The sequence below is a fragment of the Podarcis cretensis genome (genome assembly GCF_951804945.1).
Source record: "Podarcis cretensis genome assembly, chromosome: 6".
In the NCBI taxonomy this organism is placed as follows: Eukaryota; Metazoa; Chordata; class Lepidosauria; order Squamata; family Lacertidae; genus Podarcis; species Podarcis cretensis.
The window spans coordinates 70038560-70059144 of NC_137175.1; the positions used below are offsets into that span (position 1 = coordinate 70038560).

General features: G+C 42.1%; 1 protein-coding gene across 18 annotated transcripts in view; it reads left to right on the plus strand.

Moving 5' to 3' along the window:
* ADGRL2 (adhesion G protein-coupled receptor L2) overlaps positions 1-20585 on the plus strand; it is a 244688-nt gene that overhangs the window by 78573 nt on the left and 145530 nt on the right. For all 18 annotated transcript variants that reach the window (XM_079981053.1, XM_079981045.1, XM_079981046.1 and 15 more), the window contains one exon: positions 10434-10614. In XM_079981053.1, the coding sequence (XP_079837179.1) occupies positions 10542-10614 (73 nt within the window). In that variant the 5' untranslated portion in view covers positions 10434-10541. The remainder of the gene's footprint in view (positions 1-10433; positions 10615-20585) is intronic.

The window sequence follows — 20585 nt, forward strand, 5'->3', positions numbered from 1 at the left end:
CACACCTCCAGTGTGGCTTCTGGTCCATCAGATGCATGCAGCAGAAGTCATGTGCAGGTGGGCGGAGTGGTGGGTTAGCTCTACCATCCCAGGCTGCCAATTGCATGTTTGGTTGTCCTCCTGTACCCTTTGTGGTAAACTGAGTTATTGGTTTGCCTTATCCGTTAGTCCTCCATGTCCTTATATGATGTTATTTTTAAATAAATAACGGTATAGCCCACACTTCAAATATTTCTCCCCTCATCCCGTGGTTGGCTAATACAATAAGTAATTAAAATAACATTATTAAAGAACACAAAACCTGTGGTGAAAAATAAAAGAGCAGACAGTGGCATAAACACAATTGTAGATGGAACAAACACCCACCCCCCAATTGTGTATGTCAGGGGTGGTGGGGTCTGTTCCAGGCACCAAAAAGACAATGAAAGTGGCCCATTGACCCTTCCTGAATAAATAAATTCATAGCTGCAGCAACCCACTGTTAACTAGCTTCTCTCATGTCACACCTTATTCACCACTTGCCACAGCTTGTTTGGCAGGGGTACCATGGTGGAAAAAGCCTCTGATTGTGACTGTAGTGTAGCTTCCTAACATCATCCTCCTCCTCCTCCTCCTCCTCCTCCTCCTCATCATCATCAGTATTATTTTTAACCCGTGGGCAGATATGTTTCCTTCCTGCTCAGCCCTCTTTTCTCTCAGATGCACCCCAACCTAGGCTGCTTCCTTTGTTTCTTACCCTATTATGGACCTTTCCTTCTTGCACCAAGGCCTTATTTGCAGCTATCCCTTTGGTATCTCTTCTCTTCAGCGTCGGCACTATTTCCTGCTTCAGGCATCCAGTTAGAATTGATCTCGTTTTTCTTGTAACATCCAATTAGAAGCATTCTCTCAGTTCTAATTGGACACTATCAGAGAGAACACTTTTCCAAGTCTGCTGGCCAGTTGCAACCAAGCTCAGCCTGGATAGCTCAGTTGGTCAGAGCATGGTGCTGATAACACTCACAAGGTTGCAGGTTCTATCCCCATGTAGGATAGCTGCATTCTATGAAAATGAAACTGGTTCTATGGAACAGTAGAGAGCCGAAGCACATAATGTGGGCAGTACTTGGGAAAGTACTATAGTTTATAATCCACTGCACAGGGGACTCGAAAGCCTGGCAGGTACACTACCAGGTTTCTGTGAGCGCACTGTTACCTGTGGCACCATGTTGGGAAACCTTTAGCGTGTCAGGCCAACATTGTAAGGAAGTGATCAAAGTAACATAATGTTTGCATAACATGATTGAAGATTTCTCTGTTGAGAAAACTGTAATTTATCATAACCCTTACTTACTTGAGTCTCTCAGCTTATCTAAAGTTTGTCAACTAGCTGAAACCGAAAGGACAGAAACAGCACACTGTTTTTCCTTAGGAAATGTGGGGGAGAGCATGGGATTTTCAGGCAGCATGGTGGCGTAATCTGTTTAACTCTAGCAGTCACTTCCGTCCCACAGGACCTGGGAGGAGTATGACAAGGGCTCTGTGATTCATTTTAGCCACTAAAAGGGTTTATGTAAGAAATAGGCTAACTAGTAACCATTTTTGGGTCAGATATGGACACAAGGTTACTGGTTGTCTACCACTGTGTTAAGAACAGTCTCAACCCCCCCCAACCCCCCCACCATGGATGGCTTCAGAATTTATAATAGCTGTTTCTGTCCTGGAGGAAAACAGAGTGTGTTGTATCTGTCACACTTCCATAGTCATTGACAGAGGGCTTTGGAGAGCATCAGCGCTGGGGCAGAACAGAGGAGATGTCTAGTTGAATGGTGTGTATGTAGATCTTATGGAAGTTAAATAGTTTATTTGTAGGTTATGATAGAAATAGGGGTTGTTTTTTAAAGAAGAAGAAAAAGCAGCTCATGCAGACCAAAAAATGCTTTAGGATGCAATGGTGTTATAAATCCATGGTGTTATTCTTTCTGTCCAATATGAGGTGTTGTGTTTCAAGTTTTAGTTTCATTTATCGTTTAAAAGAAGGGAGAGGAAAAGAGCATACCAAATTTAAGTAAGTGTTTCGTGCATGGCTCAGGTAGCCCCTAACATTCAGAATAGTGTGGGGAGGATTCAATTGCAGCGAGGTTGGCACCGGGCCCATTTGAAATACTGTTGCAACGCGCAAGCCCTGGAAGTCAAGGCTTTATTTAACCCAATTATTCAAGATGGTTAAACAAACAATGAAGTATGTATAACCCACAAAGCTGATTTGTTGCCAAGTCACAAGACTTGGTTTTATTTTGTCAGGTGGATGTTGGGCCCTGGGCTGATGACGCTATTTAGATTGGGATGTCAGCTGTGAGTAGCATGTGTGAACCTCCTTTTTATTTGAAACTCATTCTCTTCCCCGCCCCCCTCCTGTTTTTCTCATGCCAAGGAAAGAAAGGTCATAATGCATATCAAGTATGTTACGCTCCTCACAGTGAACTATATGAAGCTTCACGTAACACACACATCCATTCCAGAGCTACAGGCATGTCTGGTCACAGACCCATGATGTTTGCCTACTTCTGCTTCAAACAAATGTTCTGACTTGCATGAAGAAAAACAACACACACATAACTACACCTGGATGGCAAATGAAGTTAACCAAGCGAATGCAGCAATCTTGTTAAAAATAGATTGCTTGAAATCCTTATCAGCACTGACAGTAAATGAAAGAGCTGATTTCTCTTCCTAAAGTTTTGGAATGACCAGTTTTTCAGCTTATGGTTTGATCTTCCCTTTTTTTAGGTAAGGTGAATTGATTATTATAATGAGCTTAAAAAAAATATACAGTACAAAGTGCTTTGCTATACAGTGGTACCTCTGGTTAAGAACTTAATTCATTCCAGAGGTCCGTTCTTAACCTGAAACTGTTCTTAACCTGAAGCACCACTTTAGCTAATGGGGCCTCCTGCTGCCGCCACGCCACTGGAGCACGATTTCTGTTCTCATCCTGAAGCAAAGTTCTTAACCTGAGGTAATATTTCTGGGTTAGCGGAGTCTGTAACCTGAAGCGTATGTAACCTGAAGTGTATGTAACCCGAGGTACCACTGTAGTAGTTGTTGATGCCTGCAAAGCAACCCTGCAGGGTGGGTCTTATCCCCAGTGGAAAGGGATTGAAACCGGTCGATTTTGTGGAAGCCGATGTGTCTCTTGTTTCAGTGGGACCACTTTCCATGGACCAGTATAGACCGGTAGATTTTCTGTTCCACGAGAAGTTGGAGAAGCTATTGAACTCTCCACACCTTCTGCTTCTTGTCTTTCAAATTGCAACATGGTCTGTCTTTGGCACATGCATACTTTATAGCTCTTCATTATTTTCTTGTTTGTTTGTTTTGTTTTTTGATGTTCATAAAAATCTAGCCTATGTAAAGATTGAAAATGAGACCGATTTGTTTTGCAGTTTTCGCACGGGCCAAGAGTGTTTAATGAAAGGAATGGTAAACAGCTTCAGATTGTGCCTCTGGTGTCCACAGAGTGATCAACATATTTAACATGCTCAGCATGACTCTAAGATATTACAGCTGATAATAGTTGTAATTGACTTGCAGACTCCTCTCTCTCCCCCCCTCTCTCCCCCACCCCCAGAACAGGGGGAGTCATCAAGAGGGCAAGCTGTTAGCTCACAGGAAGCCATGTGTGTGTGTGTGTGTGTGTGTGTGTGTGTGTGTGTGTGTATGTATACACAGACACACACACTCCCACACCCTCTTTTTTAAAATCTACCTTTCTTATTAGCACTAGCAAACGTTTACTTTGTTGGCTTAGTGAATGATAAATCCCCAGAGTATCGAAACATCATCCTGCATTAACAAGAAGGGGTAGAACTAGCCTGTCTGAAAAGCAGAAATGCACAAAGCATATAACTGGTGGGAAATGAAGGAGGCTTAGCTCTACCGGAATGATGATGGGCAATAAAAATAGTTTCCTTTTCTATCTCCCTCCCTCCCCTCCCTTTCTGCTCACCGCCCCCCAAATCCCATTTATTTTCCTGGCGAATGATTGAGGTAGACCACTGTGCCGCTGTGGATGGAAAGGATAAATTGCAAAGCTGAAATGGTTTTTGTAGAGTGTTTTGCTTGTCACGCAGGTAGATTCTCCTTTGTGAGTAAACTCCGTTGTAGTGATTAACACAGGATCCAGTCCGGTGGGACTTGAGCTTTGTGATCTTTCGTTTGGCTTAGATTCAGGGTACATGTATATTTATCCCATACTGTTTCAGGCTTCGCTAAAGCATTGATGTATCACTTCAGAGCACGCAGCAGCTGAGTGTATAAAAATGACTTTCTTAGTGTAACACTGGGTCACCTTGGTCAGGTCTCCTACTCGCTGTGCTATTCCCTTTCCTGATACTGCATTCCTTCTGTTTGACTCAGATGGTAATGTTTTCTGTTAGAAATCCAAAATTGAAGGCGTTAATTAATGGAAACTGTGGAGTACAGACCTAGAGATAAGACGCCCTCCTTCATCCAGGGTGGTCTTGAACACTGCAGTGTTTTTAATGGAACAACAGTCTCTTTGTAGCTGCTTTGGCTATTTATTTTGTCCTTATGGAAGAAGAAAGTTACATACTGATTATTTAGCATCTAAAAGAGTCTCAATACTTCAGACTACTTGGATGCGATACATGTCATGTCAGTCTGTACCACTTCAAAATGTAAGTGGAAGAATGCATATGTCAAGAATATCAAGAACTCCAATATCAAGAACTCCCTACATGTGAAAGCTGGCTGGCATATCAGGGAGAATTTTTAGTCAAACCCTTTTCCTGACGCTAAATTTCCACAGCAGATATTTTCTGATGCAGGGAATGTCGTCATGTGCAATTTAAGAGTGCCTTACTATGTGCTTTGTATGAACCTGTGGATTAACCCCTGTGTTTTGACCATATTCAGAAACAAGGGTGGATGAAGCATAGTGAATATGTTAAATCTTACCCAACTTTTCATAATACATTCTTATTGATGATTGCATAGCCATTTGAGTATAGAATCAGTAAATGGTAGTTGTTCAGATTAACTAATGTGAAGGATGGTGATCTTATCAGTGGCTGTGTTTACACATCACAGCAAACCATAGTTAATGGTTTTCCATGAATGCATCTTTCTGGGTTACTTTTCTTCTCTCTGCTAGTGTACAGAGGAAATAAACCATGATCAGTGGCTGGAACCAAGGATTTTGTTTTGTTTTGCTCCCAACAAATCACAGTGAGTAACCCAATCTTGGCTATGGATTGTACTGTGTTGGGAGTGAAACAAGCATGATCCCTGGATGGGACCAGGATTCATGGTTTATTTCTTCCCATGGCTACTGGGGAAGAGCATAGCGGCCACAACCGGTTTGTGCATGGTAGTGCAAGATTTATGCTACTGTGCTGGATGGACACAGAATATGCTTATGATATAAAGTCAGGTTTCCCTGTTGATTCAGTTGGATTGTCAGGATGCAAAAGAGATATGAAAATGGCATCATCAAGATTTTGAGATGTGTTTGGTGGGTGCCATCTTGCTTTGCTGAGATTAGGTTTTAATTGTCTTTCCAAATTCCCTAGACATAATGTGTAACGGGCGGCTTTTTTTCCTTCCCTAGTAAACAGAAAACCTTTAAAGTGTTGTAAATCAGGGCATTGAAGGTCAAAGAATTAGCTTCTCTTGTGCTACCTATTGTCTAGAAAAGACTGAAAGTTGGTTGCTCCTGTACCTAACTAATCTTTTTGTCTTTAAGTAACACATGCACAAAAAAGCTCCTTAAACACCCTTTTTGCTGTCCAAGGCAGGATGTTTCTGAAGGAGACCATGCTATTTCCCAGATAGAAGGATTTAATTTCTAGGGAAGTTTTCCAGGCATCTTTGGTTGCACTCTGAAATCCAATCTGCCTTTTGACTCTAGAGACTGTCTCCCTTCCCCACTATCATGACGGACTAGTGGTTTTTATTTTATTTTTTAAAAAAACACATTAAGAAAAGGTCTGAAGAGAAATGAGCTATTTGCACAGAAAAGCCACTTACTATGAACTGCATTTGCTGTTTGCTAAGAGGTAACCTAATATGGCTTTTCCTGCTGGCGTTTGTCTGTTTTGGGTTGTGTTGTTGTTTGTTGAGTTACTCTGCCTCCTTATCTACAGCAATTATTGGGTCTGAAAGACAGGGCTGTCAGCAGCATCTTCAAACACAAGTGTGCTCTGGCTCCAGGTTGGTACCTCATCCTCACCACTATCACATGTCAAGGAGTTTTGTGCTACGGTGCTGAAGATGCACTATTTTGTTTGTTTATCCTATTAATTAAGAAGGGGGCGAAGTGTTGTTTGTGATGTACTAGATGATTATTTGTGGGGAAATCAGGAACCAAGCTGTACATTAATATTTGCTGTTGAGAGTAGTGTGTGTGTGTGTGTGTGTGTGTGTGTGTGTGTGTGTAGATAGATTCAAGTAATCAAATAAATAATACAAAGATCTACACTACTAATTTTACCCTAAATGTTTTGATTTTGATACAGATGCTTATATACTAATTTATTTGGTGCTAACACAAGGGACGGATAATCCGATAAAGCCCCAACTGCTGACTTACAGGTTTGCCTTTCCATACAGTAGGCAGGAATCAAGATATTCTTTGCTGCCAGCTTCCACATACTGAATACTTTCTTTGACACAGACATATTGGCTTGCTCTGTCCGTCAGCCGACAGCTGTTGCTGCTGCACCTACTTCTGTATTGTCCCAGACACATCCTCAAGCTACTTTCAAGTCATGCCAAACACCTAAATGGAATCTATGGTCAGGGAGAAGCCTGTTGTTTTCTCTGTATCGTCAGCTGTTGCCCTCACCTCTCCCAAGTAAAGTGGTATTGAAACTCCTCTTGTGTTCCAAGTCATTCCTTCCTTTCTGCCTTCCTACAAACTGCAACCCACCGAGGTGACATTTGACAGAGCACACAGGCCTGTCACTGTACAACACGAAGACCCTCTTTTCCTCTACCCCTCCTTCATATTGATGTGTGCAGCTAAGTAGTCCGTCTAAGCATTATGTTCAGGAAATCAAAAAAACCCATTAAAATCAAATCTCAGCAAATCTAAAAATCCTCTGAATGGTTTGGGAGTAATCAAAAGACTGGCTTAATTTCCCTTGCAGTCATTAATGTGCCTCAGCCATGCGCTCAAATTATTCTAATGGCTAGGTCAATTCGCACTGTACTGTCTGCGAAGTGTGTGAAATGTTTTCGGCAATTACTCTTCTGGGTTGCGATGGATAAAGAGTTAATCTGACTTTTCTCTCTCCTTCCGTGTTTGTGCACCTGTGCCAGAGCCCAGGTCAGTCCACCATTCTTAACTGAATGGCTTGACTGGTTTACCTAACTGGGGAATAAACTCCCCTTTCCTCTCCCCCGCCCCCCATCTCACCAAAAGGAAGGGAAAGTATTCTTTCAGCTATACATGGCAGACCATTTCTTTGCAGCCTCTATAGATTTTTCAGCATAGAAAGCTCTCCCCGCTCTGGGTAAAAGACTCTGCGATGTAACATGACTATTCCTTTGTGTCAGCTTCAGGAAACTCCTGCTGCAGCTGATGTGCCGCCACTAGATTAACTGGTGACGGATCTATTTTTTCCTTCTAGGTGCTTGGGCTTCTGCCAGGGAGAGAACTATGCTTTGTTTGTCTGCACTGAACTTCTTCCCCTTTGCCACTGAAAATGCCTTAGTGGCTGCCCTGTACTGAAACATCCTTTGTGTCATGATATGAATCGTTTTGGCCTTGTGCTAGTTCAGAACTTGTTGGCGGCATTTGCATGTTACAGGGAAGGAAGAACTCCCAAGTCCAGCATAGCAATTGCCTGTGTGATGAGCAGAGGGTCAGTATAGAATCATAGAATTGGAAGGGATTCCGAGGGTCATCTAGTCCAACACCCTGCAGTGTAGTCACAGGAACATTGGAAGCTGCTTTCTATAAGCCACCAGGCCATCTAGCTCGGTATTGTCTGCAGTGACAGTGTAGTGGCTCTCCAGGACAGGGTTCTGTATCAGCCCTACCCAGAGAGGCCAGCAACTGAATCTACAATGCAGATGCTGAGCTACAGCCCTTCCCCTCTGCTGCCAGACCAGAACCCTGATTTTTTTTTGGGGGGGGGGGTACCTGTTACTATAAAAATCCTGGTTTGATCTACTACATCTCCTTGGACTGAACAGGTGACATGACTGGCTTCTGGTCTAGCCTCAGCAGATGGGAGCTTTCTCTGGAAGCAACCCTCTCTTCCAGTGGTGGTCCATTTCAGGGCTAGACAGGGTAGGTTGATGGTGAAAATTCATAATAACTTGTAGATTTAACTTGTAGGGTGTTATAGATCAGAGTCGAGCATCCGCCGGCAGGGATTTGAGAGAGGAGACTCTTTGTCTCCTCCTTTATTACAGCCTTGTTCAAAATGATAGAGTTGCACACACATGATCAGCTCTCTCATTCCCCCCCCTTTTAAACCCCAAATTTATTGATACATGAAGAATAATGAATATGCTTCAATACTAAACAATAAATAAATCAGAATCGTAGATTCTGTGTGCCTAGCGTGCACACATGCAACAATCAGGCATTAAAAGTGCAAGAGAAACACACCGTTTCCCACCAATAAAGTGAAGGATGGGTTAAGTGCAGGAGATGTTATGATTGACAATGGAACGATCACTATTAAGCAGCTGATGACCGCAATCCTAAGCATACTTAAATCACAGCAAAATGTACTTCTGAATAACGTGGTTAGGAATGGAATGGGTTGTGGATTTCTTTTTCTTTCTTCTTCTTTTTGATAAATAGGTCCCCCCCCCCTTGGAATAGTCCATAGGTCCCTTGCACTGGGATAGTCCAAAAAAAGAGGGGGGAGCTTTATTGTCCTTTATATGCATCTGCCCAGATATTCTGTCTTCATGGCATTCTCCCCTTTCCTTTGAAAATCTTGAAACAAGAGTTAGCAATTGCCAAAGTGGCCATGTTGGTTCATGGTTGCAAGGTGTTGATACCCATACTATCATTGCCTTGAGTCCAGGGAACCACAATCACTGGAAGTATAGTAGTCTTAATTTCTATTGATAGAACTGTTGCCTGTGGCTGACTTGGGGACACCAGCAGCAGCAGCATGGTGGATTTGGCAGAAGAATTATTTTTATTTCCCTCCTGTGGCTGCTTGCAGGGTTCTTTTTTTAAGAGAAACTCTGGAGCTCACATTGCTAGTTTGACTCTGCTGTTCTTTGGCATGGCAGTGAGGAAAACAAGGGCCACCAGAGCTGTTTTGTCTGCGGACTACTTTGCAGACTTAGTTGTTTGCATTTGGGAGGTTGCTTTTGTAGGCTTAGCAGTAGATGTTTTGAAAGGGAGATTAAAGTTCCGAAAGATGTCTAGTGCTCTGCCTCCCTCTGTGCTGTAGAAAGCTGTTTGCTTCTCAGTGAAGGGAAAACAAATGGAAGCACATCAGTTTCACCCTTTTCTAGCATGGCTCACTTGGACAAAAACCTTCTGCACTAATGTGTGTGCAGTGCACTCCTGTTGTAGGAAAGAAGAATCTCATTTTGTTCAGGGGTTCCTTGGTTAATTTCTAGGGTTTGAGGCTCAAACCGGCATGAAAGTCCTTCACTCTAATCCCAAATGTTAATGTGTTTGTCTTACAATTAATTGGCTATAGAGAATGGGATATTCTGCACATTCTCAGGGATGCTCTTTTCAGGCTTACCTGCCAGTAATATGCTGGCGTGGCCTGACTGCTATTAAGCCCCGAGGCTTAAAAGCAGCAGCTTGCCTTAATGCTGCCAATGGCAAACGGTTTCCATCAAGACTTTGATGGATTGTTTTTGGCTCCCAGAAACCATGTCTCTGCAGAAGACATATTTTGGATTTGGCACCGCTGCTGGTCATAGGGGGGCAGGAGCTGCTTCAGCAAAAATGAGTATTTTGATTGTATCGTTTCTGCCGCTTCTGCTTTTTGTCTGAGGGGGCGCAGAGCCATACATAATACAAAGGGTGGCACTAGTGATGCAAGTGGAAGGCAGGGAAACTGTGAAGGAGAGACCTCCTGCTTAGTTTCTTTTGGCAGCTGCCCGACTTCCTTGTACGAGTGTTTGGGGTTTTTCTTTTCCCCTCGCCTCGCAATGTTTTAACTTGAGACTTCATGGAAATCCACTTCCCTGGCTTCACCACTTCTCACAAGAACGTGCCAGCATCATTAACAGTTCCTGCCTCAGTTGGAAGATGATCATTAAAACAACTTTTTTTTTTTTAACTTGATGGTGGCCAGTTGTTGGTTCTTCCTGCAACCCCTGCCCGTTTTCTTATCAACAAGAGTCTGATCTCTATGTATCGTTTCGAAAACGTTTTAGTGACGCAAACATGAGTTGATTTTTATTTATTTTTTTTCCATTTCCGTTTCTTTCCCCAGTTATGAAGATCAATGATGTAGACCACCCACTCGAATGACGCTGGACATTTATAACTGGAATCTTTAAGGAATAAAAAGAAGAAATACGTCGAGAAAGGGGGGTCAATAATGGTGGCTTCTGATTGCAGAATGAAAAGGTTTTGGCTACTTCTGATAGTCAGCTTCCTCCAGTGTACAGAAGGTAAGATAAATTCTCTTAAGTTAAAATTTTAAGTTTCTGTTGTGATGAGATGTGTTTGCTCATGTAAACCATGAGAGTCCAAAAGGACAACATAATTTATTGCAGAAAAGATGCTCCTACCCTAGTGGAATAAAACTTATTTTGGCATACGATGGTATATTTGTCAACTTCTGAAGCTTATTCTTTTGGGCTGTATCCACATGTGATTGACCAATATGATTATACTTGATGTGTATATAATATTTTTCATTTTCATGGCATATTGTTAGGTTAGGTGAAGCTATTTTTCCTGTGGCTTTTCCATTACTTTCCCCCTCCCTTTATGAATACCTTTAAAAAATTAATTTTAAGTCATTATGTCCTTGAAATTATGTTTAAGAACATGACTAAAACAGCTTCCCAACTTTGCTTTAACTATTATTAAGCATCTGCTGCAAATTCTAAGTGGCCTCTTATTTAAAAATGTAAATGATTAATTGATTCCTAACAATGGAATATGTTGTCTAGCAAGTGGAGTGCCGGGGTGACTGTCCTTGAGTGGCAGGTGGTTTATTTTTGGATTCCTCTTGTTGAGCCATCTCAAAACGTTGTCCTTGAAAACCAGCAAACTGCAAGTTACATAAACACAAGACATAGCAGCTTTAAATATGCATGATCCGATGGAAGAGAAAGTGCATTCGGGGCTATTGCTTTCTCACTTACTGGTCTTACTGACATCAGTGTGGCAAGTCGTTAGTGGAAAATCAGCACTGTACATCTCAGAACTGGGTAAAGTGTAATTGAAAGTGGGTCACCATCAACTTAAATCTCAGTGCTGTTTGAAAATTTATTTACCTACTGTTAGATGCAGTACCTAAGGCTACACTTAAATTAGAAAGAAAAGAAGAAGTGTCTTCCCCACCCCCTTTTTTCGAATAAAATTGTCATGTTCATTTTCACTGGTGTCACAGACCTAGTCATTTGTGCTAGCGTATTTCCTTTCAACACTAGCACAACACCCCCCTGGCACTGTTGCAGTGCCACGCTTGTGTAGCAGGTTGTCAGGATAGATAATCAAGCAAAGCTGCTGCCCAACCTCCATTCATTCCGTATAAGTCCCATTGAAATGAATGGAGATTGCATGCCATTGAATTATACAGTGTATCTCCTTTATCTTAGTTCTAATTCATGAAAATCAGCTAAGAGTTCTTAGCAACAAACTAGCTAAACTGCAACAGACATTTTGTTGTTGTATTAAAAGAAACAACACAGGGGGCAACGGATCACAAGAGCTGGCTGGCAAAAATCATGATGGGGGGAAAACTGTGAAGCCAGCCAATGCCTCTACATAGCTCCATCCTTATATCAGACATCGTAATATGTCGGTATATCATGATATTTAGCTGGTGATATTGTCATGATGTTGAAAACCAGATATTGCCCAACTTAGGGTTAGGACCGCATTGTTAATGTAGCGGGTGAATGTAGCCACTGTTTTTATGTGTGGGATCTTATTATGATCTCTTCTGTTGGCATGGTAATAGTCGCCCTTCTCTCCTGATAATGTTTTGGAAGGGAATTGAGGAGTTTCATATCTGTGAACGCTCCTGTGAGCCTAGTTGTGTATCTGAGGTGTCAACCCCTGCAAACAGGGTAAAGGCACCGAACGCCAAGGATTGTGTTCCCAGCTCCCTCTTCCCTCCCACATGTTGAACAATAAAGACCACTGTTTACTTCCATGAATATCTTGCAGAAAGCTTTAAAACATTCTATATTTATTTAGTTTAATGTTGGCTCTGTGCTAAGACACGGCTCATGGGCTTGAATTGGAAAAAAGAAGAAGTGTCGTGTAGGAACTCCAATTTAGATTTCACGCAGTGTAGACCTGCAATCTCTCTCAGGGGATATTGCCCTTTGAAAACCTGGTTTGCCTGACCAACTTTTAAGACCTCCCCCTGCCTCCCTACAGAGATGTCGGCGGAGTGTCGAAGGCCAGCTCTGACCAAAAGCGCACTTTTCTCAGTTGCGGTTTCATTAGTTGGTAATTTGTGATTTGTCAGAGAATATTGTTATATACGTGTGCTCCAGCTGGCCTTTATGCCTTTAGTAGAGAATTATATTTTTATTTTCCTGTGGAACTGCAGTTTATAAATGAGAGGTGATGTACTATGCAGCCACCTTTACGAAGTAAAGAAGTTAAAAGCTAATGAGAAGCTTAGATGTCTACATGTAACCACTAGGTGCCCTGAGTAATTACTGCAATGCCTTTTTAAAAAAGAAGCCGGGGTTGTTTTAGCGATAAGAAATTCCTGTGAAATACTGCGGAAGTATTGGGAACATTGAAAGCTTCCCTATTACAAGGCACCATTTGGGCTATCCATTTAAAACAAAATCCTGCCACTTTAAGCGGTCTTGTCTACCCCACCCATAGGAATTGCAGTTCGTTAAACGTGCTGAGAATTGCTAAGGAGACCCCCTATTCCCAGAGTGATTTAACAATCAATGTGTCTCCTCAGAGAACTCTGGGAATTTTCGCTCTTTAAAGGGCACAGAGGTCTCCTAACAGCTCCCACCCTTAACAGGATTCCCAGGATTATTTGGGGGAAGCCATGACTGCTTAAAGTGGTACGATACTGCTTTAAAGATATGGTGCATATGGGGCTCAAATCAGGCATTTAGGAAGGGCCATTTAGTCCATTCCCCTGCAATGAATGGATTTTTTGCCCAATGTAGGGCTTGAACCCACAACCCTGGGATTAAGAGTCTCCTGTTCTGCTGACTGAGCTGTCTGGGGATATTGACTATTCAAGCAAGTCCAGAAGACTTTCCCATTGTCTGCTATGTGATCTATTAACAGGAAATTCCAGGAACTCAGGGTTGGGAACCTCTGCATGAAAACCATGTGTGCATAGCACAGGTTTTGACGCTTCCTTTTATTCTTTTACATCATAGTAGGCTCCCTTACGTTTCAGTGGATGCAGTTTACTTCCCTCCATTAAATGGAATGGAGAAGATGGTCTGCATATGGACAGGGGTAGCCAACTGGATACCCTCTGAATCTTGCTGGACTACAGCTTCTTTCATCCCCAGACAACATGACCAGTGATCAAGGATAATTTGGGGTGTGTGTGTATGTATTCCAGCAGCATCTGGTGGGTGCTACATTGGCCCCTTGATCTCAAGGAGCTCATGTAGGTTCCTGATCTCAGAATAAATATCTGGATAGGGGTGATATGCTGTTAGATTTTTTACTTTAGAACTGTACAGTTGAAGGGGAAAATCACCCCTGTCTTTTATCAGCGATACTTTGATAAATATTTGAGCTCAGTACTGTAGATAAGATTGAAGAGAAGAAAGAAATGTCAAATAGCACTGTTTAACAAGCAATATTTCGAGGGGAGAACATCATCTGCATACATTAGGGATGGAAAAAGTGAAATGATGAATTTCCACCATTTCCGAGCTAATTTTCATTTCCATTTGTAGCATTTCAAATTCATGTTGTTCTCATCTCTTATTTTTCTTGCCTTTAGTTGCCAGCAGTTGCCAGAGGCAATTTTTGATGCTTCAGTACCGAATTGAATTCTTTAAAATAAAAAAACCCAACATTTCTCACTTAAAAGAAAACTGGGAAAGAAATTGGGAAGAGTAGACGGAATGGAGCCACATTAATTACAAATTCTTAAAATAAATCAAATATTGTGGTTCTCTGTTCTGGAAAGGAATACTAATGTGGAGGTAGCTTCAAGCCAAAGCAGGGAAAATGAATCTTGCTTTATTGGATAGTCTTGCAAGTTCTGCTTTAAAAAAATGTAATAGGCTCAGGTATAGCTGTGCTGTACCAGACAGAACTATATGTGGGAAAGCATCAGGAGCAAAGGTAAATGTGGGATTGAGTTGTATGGGGCAGGAGAAGAGGTTCCAAGATGAAGTTTATCACCCAACAGGCCCTTCTGAAGAACTGGGATTTTGGACTTGTGGCAGTTGAGGTGTAAATGTGAGGCAGAAAGTGAACACCAACTGTAGCGAGCCAGATGAGTTTCTTAGTTCCTGAAATCATCAAGGAACCCTGATATGAAAGCTTCTATATGGGTAAGGGACCTGAGCTGCTGTGGACTATAGGTGCAAGGCAGCTTTCTTGGCTAGTGTGGGGTGCCCTCCTTTGCCATATATAGGAATGGGAGATCTGATACATCCCAGATCACTAAATAAAATTCTACTACAGGCTCGAATCCCCTTTGCGCTTCTAGTTTTAATGGACAGAATGAAAAAAATGAACCACTGTGGGGGCTATAAAGGCAGGTGCCGGTTCAGGAAAGGTGGTGATGTTTTCTGCATTATCATCTGTCAAGTCAACAGTCCATTTCGCCATTTCTAAATTACTAGCTCTAAAAGCCCATGTTGCTATGAATACAAATGGTGCTATATCCCCACTCCATTGTAATTGGGGTAGGCCTGGAGATAGCTTTTTATCAGTAGATGTGTGCTATATTCTTGGATGAGGAAGGTATTTAAGCTTCTCAAAATGGTAGGATGAGGAAGGACTCTGGTGGTTTCAGAGCCATTAATCCCTTAGGTGTCTGTAATATTAAGTGTCTGTAATGTTAAGGGAACCACAGTCCATACCACATTCATTACCACAGTAATGTTTTTACAAGTGGGGCCCACTGCACTTTTCCAGTGTAAGGAAATGTGATGTAACAGGAACAAACTTCCTAACTGGGTAAATGCCATCTGGATTCTCCTCAAGAAATGAGTAGCAATTCTGCATTCCCTGCACAAAAACCACATCTCATCGAAATGCTTTGGAGGCGCATACTCAGTTAAAGCATGTTGTTCTTTGCTAATGTGTCCAGAAAAAAAAACCTAGGCATAACACACTGTGTAGAAGATGGAAGAAAAACATAGCAAGAATCTACATCTGGTTCAGCTCCTGATAAAGCATTTGCCAGATACTGTTTTAGAGGAGCTTCCTGACAGGGACATTGCAGTCTTGTTTCAGTTGTAAATAGATGATGGTGTCTGAAGATATCGGGGGAAAAGGAAACTACTCAAAAGTGAAGAAATAAAATAGAAGACGTTAATGTTCCATCTTCCTTAAAAGTTATTCTTTTTTTTATTGGAGTAATATGAGCAGTTTTTGTTTTGAAAACCACAGCCAATGTAAAAAGTTACATGAAGCAGCGAGTGCCTAACATTGCAATGAAAGAAAACAAAAGAATAAAATATGTGCTGTTCTAATTCACATTCAATGTAATAAAGCTGATGGTAAAACTGGGACCCCAGTAAAGAAGGGAATGCTTGCTATCCCACCTGCAGCTTCCCTTCCACTACCCCTTCACATTTGTGCACCAATTAGCTATAAAGGTAAAGGTAAAGGTACCCCTGCCCGTTCGGGCCAGTCTTGCCAGACTCTAGGTTGTGCGCTCATCTCACTCTATAGGCCGGGATCCAACGCTGGTCCAGGTCACGTGGCCACTTCTGGGTCACGTGGCCAGCGTGACAAGCTGCATCTGGCGAGCCAGCGCAGCACACGGAACGCCGTTTACCTTCCCGCTGGTAAGTGGTCCCTATTTATTTACTTGCACCCAGAGGTGCTTTCGAACTGCTAGGTTGGCAGGCGCTGGGACCGAATGATGGGAGCGCACCCTGCCGCGGGGATTCGAACCGCCGACCATGCGATCGGCAAGTCCTAGGCGCTGAGGTTTTACCACAGCGCCACCTGCGTCCCTACCAATTAGCTATAGTTGGCGCCAATCGAATCATAGAATTGGAAGGGAATACGAGGGTTATTTAGCCCAACCCCCTGCAATCCAGAGGGACGCAGGTGGCACTGTGGGTTAAACCACAGAGCCTAGGACTGGCCGATCAGAAGGTTGGTGGTTCGAATCCGCGTGACGGCGTGAGCTCCCGTTGCTCGGTCCCTGCTCCTGCCCACCTATCAGTTCGAAAGCACGTCAAAGTGCAATTAGATAAATAATTACCGCTCTGGCGGGAAGGTAAACAGTGTTTCCGTGCACTGCTCTGGTTCGCCAGAAGCGGCTTAGTCATGCTGGCCACATGACCCGGAATCTGTATGCCGGCTCCCTCGGCCAATAAAGCGAGATGAGCGCCGAAACCCCAGAGTCGGTCACAACTGGACCTAATGGTCAGGGGTCCCTTTTCCTTTACCCTGCAAGCCAGCAATCTTTTGCCCAATGCAGGGCTCAAACCCATGCTCTACTGACTGAGCTATCTATGGTGGTTACATATGGGAATGAAAGTTCCCCACTGTATATGCTGTGGCCCTGATCAGATCAGGCTCATACATTTGAGTAAGGGGGGGGGAGCACACAATTAGCTCCAAGCAAGGTTTTTAACATAACATGTAAGGTTTTTAACATAACATGTAGTGTGACCTTCAGATGCAAAAGTGATGCATTAGCCATTATAAAAACAAATGAAGGATGAGAGCTCATTTGACCTGCTATGGTCAAGATACTCCATTTTCTCTGGCCGAAACTATAAAGCAGAATGAGATGGCTGTGAGTAAAGTGACTTCCTTGGGTGATGTCAGCTGAAAATTGACAGCCATGGCCTTCACGTTTCTGCTCAAGTAGCTGCTTGTGTCTCTGCAGTGACATAATGCTTACTTTTTCATCCCATCCCTATACTACCCCACCTCAGGAGTGGCATGCATGGAGTTAATCCTAGTTTGTTTTCACAACAGCCCTGTCTGGTAAGTGCAGATATCTGCAGATGCTAATAATCAAATGGAGTATGAACGGATCTCAGTGCATAGCTTTCCATTTTGAAAGCATGCAGTGTGTGTGTCCTTTTGCAGCTTTCCTTCCTAGGAAGACAAGGCCTTGCAAAAACTGGATATATGAAAGGAGAGGGAAAACGGTCTAGGCGGTGTAGAATAAGAGACAAACCTGACAACTCCAGTTTGTGAATTGCCATTTGTTGTGCATCACTGAAGGAAACATTGTTTAGGAACTTAACTAGGAAGTCTTTGCCTTTGGCAGTCAAGGTATATATTAATGCAACTTTGCTCATAATGTGACTCAGGTAATTCTAAATCTTGAATTTCAGTGAGCTACATAGCTTCAGCTGTTCCTTGTTAGACACTCAGTTATAAACTTTGCTTAACACATTTGTGATAGTGGAAGCCATTTAACAGCTCTGGGTGCTCCATATACAAAGAATAAAAGGATGTTGAAAATTTTCCAACAAAGCGGTTGAGGAATAGTTTGCTAGTGCTAGCCCAATTTTTTTTTATTTCTGTAGCCCTCTAAAGTAATGCTTCAATTTACTACTTTTCATTGTGATAACCTTGTTCAGTCACCTAAAGAATAGCTCCATGATCAGTCACTAGGATTAGATTGAATTGGCTTAGCTTTCTTGGTTAGACACAGTTGGTTAAAGGTATCTTTATTGCCATTTTTAGCCTGTAGTTGCCTCTTGTTTTAAATTACCTGAGGATTCGAGGTTACATTTCAGCCGCCTACGCATGGTTTGTGCCTAACAGCTTCTGTTTAAAAGGAGTGGTCCCCAGTACGTATAGTGCATGAATATTTATTTCTATTTTTAAAAAATAGTTGTGTGCAAAGTTGAAGTCTGTAACTTTCAAGGGCAGAGAATAGAAAGGAAATGAACAGACATAAATTTAAATTCAACAACAACAAAAAACCTAGGCAAATCTTACAGATCGTGTAACAAGCAATGTGTCTTTTAATGATTTAGTTGTGGAGGTGAACTTGAGACCTGTTATCCAGATGGGTCCCATGAACTGTTTTAAAAAAAGGGAGAAATTAGTGTACTGGAATAATCCTGTTTCTGACTGAGCTGTAAGTTCTGTTGAAATCAGCGGAATTTACTATAATATCTTGTAAATGAGTTTATGAGAAGGATTTGGGACAGAATGCAAGGAACTCTAGCTTAAAGTCACAAAACTTTGAGAGTAAATAATAAGTGAATAAGTCAGAATTGTAGCATAACCCTTGAGGAACAGATAAACTTAATGCAAGTCACATATATCATGTTATGACTGTTGTTGCTTGCCAGGGCATACTTTATTTTTTTTTACAATATCGTACAGTATTTGTTGTCTACTACTGTATAAAACCATTTGTCAATTTTGTGAAGCTTCAAACATTATGCATAGCTCTTGCCACAATAAATCTAGTAGTTTTTAGACGTGGGTGGCGCTGTGGTCTAAACCACAGAGCCTAGGGCTTGCCGATCAGAAGGTCGGCGGTTCGAATCCCCGTGACAGGGTGAGCTCCCATTGCGCGGTCCCTCTTCCTGCCAACCTAGCAGTTCGAAAGCACACAGTGCAAGTAGATAAATACTGTAGGTACCGCTCCGACGGGAAGGTAAACAGCGTTTCCATGCGCAGCTCTGGTTCGCCAGAAGCAACTTAGTCATGGTGGTCACATGACCTGGAAGCTGTACGCTGGCTCCCTCGGCCAGTAAAGCGAGATGAGCGCCGCAACCCCAGAGTTGTCTGTGACTGGACCTAATGGTCAGGGGTCCCTTTACCTTTTAACTTTTGTTAAAACAGATGAACAGACTAGTCCTTCTTGTGCATAGAATGGGGCTGAGTGGCTGTATCTCTGCCCCTGCTGCTGAGGTTTTATGGTGCTGCACAACTCATTTCAGACATCCTTTCTTTTCTTTTTTTGGATGGACATCTGCAGGGATCTGTCTACATCCAGGGTTTCAGAATGTGGCAAAAGCCTACATGAGTAGAGGAGTGGCCCAACATCCCTTTTATACTCACGGAATAATGGAATTGTAGAGTTTGAAGAGAACTCGAGGATCATCTAGTTCACATCTGGTCCAACCCCCTGCAATTACATATGTGAATGGGTTGGTTTGTTTCTCCAGTACACAAGGAAAAGTGGTTAGAACACTGTTTAGTTTTAGAATTTTCGAATGCTCATCGTGTTTGTTGGGTTGAGGAATGAGGAATTAATATAATCAGAGCTATTTTTCCTTCTCGCTTCGGCACCTTCTTAGGAAGCATTAGTTTATCCCCCAGTAAAATCTGAGCATGGCAGATTCATTGAATGGCAAGGTATTTTTGACCTTTAGAATGCTAAGGTGTCAAACACAGTATAATGAACTTGCTTGCTTTTCTTACATTTATCACCTGATTTTGTTTTTGAAACCTTTTGTTAGCAGTTTACCAATTGGGAGTAACATACAAATAATTATATATTTTTATTATTATTAATTGAATTTCTATACCATACTTTATCCGAAGATCACAGGGCAATTGATAAGCAAATCAGCAGTAATCCTGAGACTATGGCAAGACAGAAACCGTGCTCATTTTAATAAACAGAGCAACACCATATTTTGAGATGGTGTCAATTTTTCTCTGCCTCCAAAAGGAACCTGAGCATCTCTACTAAATATGAAATTTCTGTTGTGCTAAACCTTTTTTTGTGATTTCATTATCACTACCCACTGACTTTTCTTTGAAAGAGAGTTGTAGGAGTATCTGCATATACCCTTTTTGGTACATGCAGATCATTGGCCAGAGTGATACTGCAGTTGTTTTTAACAGAAGGAAGACAGAGAATCTCCTAATTTCAAATGAGATTGAACAATCCTAGTGAGAGGGGTGTGTGGGTGTGATTTTGGTTGTGTTAAAAGGTACTTTGTAGATGCTTTCCTGCTGTTGGCAAAGAGGTGTGAAAAATTAATTCTCGCAATGCAGTCCCCCCCCTCCCAACTGTGGAACAGTGTTGGAAAGGAAACCAAATTGTGTTATGTGTTCCTGTTGGTTTCCTAAGCACTTTCTACTGGAAACAGCACATATAATTTAAATGCCTTATTGCATAATTAAGAAGCCTAGTCTAGGAAAAGCTATGTACTTTTTTTGTACAGCTCCCTGTACCTGTAGTATTTTAGAACAAGAAATGTCCTTGTCCTGGAGATTTTCTTTTTTGTCCAAATCTAAGAGGTAACCTCTATTTCACTTTTTTAAAAAAACAAAACAC